This window comes from Hydra vulgaris, chromosome 04, assembly GCF_038396675.1.
Source record: "Hydra vulgaris chromosome 04, alternate assembly HydraT2T_AEP".
Lineage (NCBI taxonomy): Eukaryota > Metazoa > Cnidaria > Hydrozoa > Anthoathecata > Hydridae > Hydra > Hydra vulgaris.
Window position 1 is genome coordinate 42,153,225 of NC_088923.1, and position 6,477 is coordinate 42,159,701.

Genomic DNA, 6,477 nt, shown 5'->3' on the forward strand with positions numbered 1-6,477 from the left:
AATATTGTCCCATTCAATCAAGATATTATCTCCTTTAAGTGAATTCTAACCTAACTATAACTTACAAATCGATTGAAATAATATCTTACGTCTTACAATAATAGGATTCACTAATCTTAAAGGATCATAAAAACTTGCAATGAATCTAAGAATACTTCGTTTAGTCCACTAAATATATAAAATCCTAAAAAGAAAAAATAAAGTTATCTTTAATTTTATCCCATTTTAAACCAAGAACTTTGGTTATGTCACTTGAGGTTGGATTGTCCTCTTTAATTAACCTATTAAGCTCCGTTGAATTTGACTCAAATTTTCTAAGATAAAAATTTCCTTATCTTAAACACGATTTTGCTTTATTATAAAATAAAAGTCCCTCGGATACACAACCGAAACTTGCATTTAAATCATCACCATGTAACAATTGAATTAATTTCTTGCTAAAATCAAAATTGTTTGCAGCATAATGTTTGGCGTGATTAATTAAGGTCGCAGGTAATAAGAAAGGAGAAGAGGTTACGCCAAACAAAACCCGATACAATCGATAAACACTTAATTCAGCATTTTTTAAATTATTATTGTCTAAATCAAATAAATCTTTATACCATATAAATCTTACAAAGTCACGATGCTTTTCAGCTAATGTAATGTTTAAAAATGCTTTCTCAATATCGGCAATTGAAGCGATTCGCTTTGCACGAAAACGTAAAAGTATACTATATAACGAAGTTGTAAGTGATGGTCCTGAAAATAGACACTCATTTAACGAAGGACCAGATGTGCAAGCACTTGCATCGAAAACTATACGCACCTTTGAAGTTAGATTATCTTCACGTATTACAGGACGGTGAGGTAAATAGTGAACGTCACCAATATTTGATTCAAAATTAGAGACTTTCTCAATAATGCCTTTAGATAATTGATCCTTAATAATAATATTGTATGATGCAAATAAATCTCTATCGCTTGCAAGTTTTTTCTCTAATGCTAAAAACCTGACTTCCATAAATTTTAATTGTCGCCTATCACCGGATGATCTATTTTATTTAATAAGACAATTCGACTTCATACATTGCACCATTAAACTTAATATTTTTCTGAAAGTTTTCATAAACAATCTTATCACTTTTACTAATTTTGGAATCATCCCATAATAAATTTAAGTCATTTTTAATTAAAATTTGTTCCCTATTGAAATCAGAAGCAACCTTTAAAACGTGAGAAGATAAAACAGTTGAATTATCAATTTGATCCTTATTAACTATCATGGGACCGCTTATTAAATATATTAATTTAGATTTAATCGCTATGGGACCGGTAACTCCCCTTGTAATTGAATTTTCCAATAAAAATTTGCACCTAATAAAATATCAACTGATAAATTTTCTTTAGAATTATTATAATCGGGTAATCTAGGAAGCTTAAGATGTTTATAATTATTACATGCTATATTAATATCCTGCCCACTTTAAGGAGATCATATATCCTTTACAAAACATTCAACACTTATAAAATAATCATAAATACTTTTAATAGAAACTCTCACTCTTAGACTTCAGAAATGCTACCGTGCCCAAATGTTTCTATACTAATTTCTTTCCCAGCCGGCACACAACATTGTATTTACGTTAGACCTTATGTTAGTACAACGTTGCCGGTTCGGCAAAATGGAAAGGTTTTGTAACTTAAAATTCTTACGTTAGATAATAACGTTATACCAACGTAAAATCCTAATGTTAGATTAACGTTATACTAACGTGAAATTCTTATTTATTAAATTAAGAGCAGTCGTGGCGCAGTGGTTAGAGTTCTGGCTCAGAACCCAGAGGTCCTAGGTTCAACGCCAGCTCTTGCTTAACAAGCGACATTGGTACGGAAGAAGGCGTGAACTTCCTGTTAAATGCTCTCCCGCGGTGCTCTGTGATAAGATTGTAAGGACTTCTGGGAGCACCTAAAATAACTACAAAAAAAATTCTACTGTTAGATAAACGTTATACTAACGTAAATTTATGTTGGAAAAATATTGGCGTTTTATATTAACGTAAAATATTAATTGTAATTGTGTTTATTATTTAATGTAAATATACTGTTATATTTATGTAACCCTGCCGAAGCCTATGGCTTCGGTCATGGTTATTATATGAATATAACCATATATAAACGGTTTATATATAACTTTAATGTTAATATACTAGCATAAAATATTTAAAACAATTGCAATCAATATTCAACATTAATATAAGGGTTTTTAACCCCTTATAAGGCGTTAGAAAAACCGTTTCGGGGATACTCGAACTAAAAATACAATAAATGTTTTTAAAGACATTTTTTAAGGATGTATTATGTATTCTTTTGTATATTATATAGCATATATAATAAATTTACAAAAAAACTCAAAATTAATAATTGTTCAACAATCACTTGCTTCCTCAATTAATTTTTTTTTTGCTTCCATTTACAAATATTGAGAACTTTAAGATGCTTCCTATTTGATCTTTTATTTGTGCTTCCGTCGAAGACTCGTGCATTAGCAGGATGGCTTCTAAAATACAACATGGGATACTGTTAATGGAATGTTAAAAAAACAGTTAAAAATACATTTTTCTTATAACTGACTATTTGTTTAATTTTTTCTCAACACTAACTCAAGATTCAAGACTAAGATATATCTATACAAAACATATGAAAGGAAGAAGAGATAGATAGAACAATATTGAAATATTATTAACGTACCAATTATTGCTTTACACAACTTTTTATCTTCGAATGATACCTTCTTTATATCACCACGATGCTTACCTTTCATATTTAACTTAGTCATAACATCATGCTCCATAATTCTATAAAAACAAATAATAAATCACAATGTGACAACAAATAATAAATCAAAAGTAACAAGGAACAAGTGACAACAAATAATAAATCAAAAGTAACAAGGAATATACTGCCATTCCAGCAAACTTATTGAAATAATTTTAAACGCACAATAGAGAAATAACTCACAAAGTATAATTTCGAAAGGTTCTTTTTTTTTTATTAGTGTTTTTAATTCAAAGTTTCATCGAATTGAAGCTGAAACCTGTACGGGAGAACCTAAATGAATGGGATAATTTAAAAGTTGATAATTTATATATTGAAAATTGTCTGATAATCATTAACTCTCGCACTACGATGCACTACTTGCATTAAAACAATAATATTGGTTCAAGATGAATGTGCAATTAATTCCCATTAATGGCACAACTCTATTGTTGTATAGCCAATGTCATATTTAGACCATAATAGGAATAATGATTTGGTCTATTGAATGGTAGAGTTTAAAATATCCTACCACAGGTGTTTGGACCAACCAACCCTAGATGCTTGTATACAAATTTAATTTTGTTCCATTCAATAAGGGTCCCATTCATTAAGGTTCTGCCCATACATTAATATTAAATTGTTTGTTTTTCTAAACTACTATCCTTCTGCTAGATTTTTCTATAACACTTACATAATTTAAAGGTTTGATTATCCAGAGCTAAACAAAAATACATACCTGACCATAACATTTTTTGTATTTTCTTTAAGTTTTTCAACCTGCTTTCTTGAGGTGACAGCTAAAGCATAAAGAGATGTCTAGTGAAAAGTGCATGTTCGAATGAGACAAAATTGTTTAACAAAAATTACAAGACTGTGAAAAACTCTAAAAAATGTGAATGGCGATCCATCACTAAGATAGTTCTTAATTTATAAGTAGGAATTTACCTTTTACACCATATTCTGGTAAAATATGAGAGCAGTTTAAATAGGTTCCTAAAAAAAACAATGAACTTAAATAGCATTCTATCAAACAGACAAACATTAATACAGAAATTATAAATACAAACTACCAATTTACTGTATTCCCTGTTGTCTTTTATTCTGGTTTCAAGTTAAAATAAAAAAAACAAAATTCTTCAAGGGACTCAATCTTTTTGAAAATGGTTACGTTTACATTTTCTGACCTTTTATTGTAACATTTGCAACAGTTTTCTCGAGAAGCAATTGAAGTACAAATTTTTGGAATTCTAAAAAAAATCACCTCTTCAAGTTTAATAAAGTAATGAATATAAAATTAAAATAAACTAAAATATAAAAATAGACTTTTTTGGCAAAAAAATAAAATGTTACAGTAGGATTTTTTTTTTTAATGTTAAAACTTATTTTGAAGTTTGACATTTTAATTACTTTAAAAGATTTAATTGTAAAAGATTTAATTTGTATTTTATAAGTTTTATTTAAATTTTTCAGTTGAATTGTAAATAAATGTTTTATATATAAAAGATTTAAACAATTATCACCTTAAGTATAAGTAAACCAACATGTATTTTGATTTCTATTTATTTATTTTAGATATATTGTTTATTTATTTAAGTACTTTTTTACAAATAGAATAAGTTGTATGATTGTCAAACATTTAATTTTTCACCCATTACTTTAATTTCAACTTTAATTTTTAGTTGAAGACGCCATTAGTTTAATGCGCTAGTTACAATTGTTACTATACTAATAGTTTCGATTATATAATTCTGTAAAATAGAGGTTAGCTCAACTTGGCACAGGATATTTTTTGGTAAAGTAGGTAGTTTCAAAGTAAACAGGTCATGAGAATATATATTGAGTATAGATTGCCATGGAATGGGTCGTTGAATTCAGATTCATATTCAGGGGATTCAGATTGCTATGAAGTTCTAGATGAATGATGAGTCGTATCCTCTGGATTCCCTGATAAACTATGAGACGCACTCTCAGGGGAGTGATAATAAAGACCTCCAGATAAATCTTGAGATGGGCCGCATGGTGATCTGGCCGAATAACTAGATGAACGTTTCAATGGATAACGAGATGCATGAGATAAATAAGACAGTGGTTCATAAGAATCTAGAGATTCTGAATGATGATGATGATGAACAGGTGAATACTGTATTGGTAAAGGAGATTGTAGAGATGGATGTGAAATAATACTTGAACTTTTCTATTTAGCTTTCTCTATCACTTCCATTATTGAAAATGTTGGTTTGCTTGGAACACTTTTACCTAAACACAGAATAATAAAAAAAGTTAAAATAATAAGCAAGGTTATTTACAATTTAAATTATGGTCAAGCATATGTATATGAAACTGTAATGTAAATTATGGTATGGTTATTTTATAAGAGAAAACAACAGAAAACAGACAATGAATTTTTTGACAAAAATGATAAAAAAAGTCGCCACAACTGAAATATACCTTTAGAAAAGTCAAATTCTTCAAATTTCTTTTTTTTTACGTCGCTTTCTGAAGAACTTGTATGCATAAGAAATTCATGGTACACTCTCTCCTCACCTATAACAAATCACAAAAATAGAAAACAATACAGTTGTGAACTTAAACATTATAAAAGAGCATTCTGAAGAACTTGTATGCATAAGAAATTCATGGTACACACTCTCCTCACCTATAACAAATCACAAAACTAGAAAACAATATAATTGTGAACTTAAACATTTAATCCAATGTTCTGATTGAAAAATATTATTTCATTACTGACCTTTAATAACAACTTCATTATTTTTCTAGGTATCTTTATTCGGGTTAATTAACTTTTTATTTGAAATATTAATCCCTTAAGGATTTTGAGCTTTTTTTTTTACAAATTTCTTTACAACTTGTAAGTAGTTTTCAAATGGAAAGCTGGAAATATTATCCAAAGAAGTAGAGAATTTTTTGCTATCTTCCCAAAGATGTGTTAGACAGTGAACATTATAAACTGTAAATGTAGGACTAAACATAACAATGCAAGTGGAAACAAAATACCTTAAAAAGATCTTTTGCACAACCAAAAAAGTTGTTTAACAAAGAAATATTCGCATAGCAAGAGTAAAAGAGAGAAATTTGATGAGTACCAACATAACATATCATTTTTGAATGAATCATCATCTCTCGAAATACAATCAACATTATAAAAGAGCATTCTAAAATGTTTGTCAGTCCCTTTAACTTCACAGCGCTTGCAACCGTGGAAACTGCTATGAGATTTAATACCCTTTAAGAACTGCCTTGCAGGGGCATCACACACAAACGCTGAAATTTTTATATCCAGCACTTTGCCATTGTACTGAAAACCATTTGCCAATAATAACTCATACTCATGCAAAAAATCGTATAAAAAATCATCACGACTATTTGGCTTGTTATCACCAACAAATAATCCTACAATAAAAGGCGTCACTTTATCAAACATACATAATATAGGCCAAACCTGTGCATTTGATGACTTGAACAAGGGAAGTCCATTTATATTGAAAGTAGAGAAATTGTATTTAACTCAAACCTATAATGCTAATTGACTGCTAAGGTTCTTGATATGCCGTTTAAAATACCAAGGTAAACATATTTACCTCCACATTTTAACTCACTTGGGACATTCCTAGGAGTATTCAAAGTTGTCCTTGTGCATTTTGGTAAATCAATTGATGA

General features: G+C 29.0%; 1 protein-coding gene across 1 annotated transcript; it reads right to left on the reverse strand.

The window, feature by feature from the left end:
* Nucleotides 1-331: 331 nt before the first annotated feature.
* On the reverse strand, nucleotides 332-1,003 carry LOC136079412 (uncharacterized). Its single transcript, XM_065795148.1, has one exon. It carries the CDS (start codon nucleotides 1,001-1,003, stop codon nucleotides 332-334), a length of 672 nt encoding a protein of 223 aa, XP_065651220.1.
* Between the last annotated feature and the right edge of the window lie 5,474 nt (nucleotides 1,004-6,477).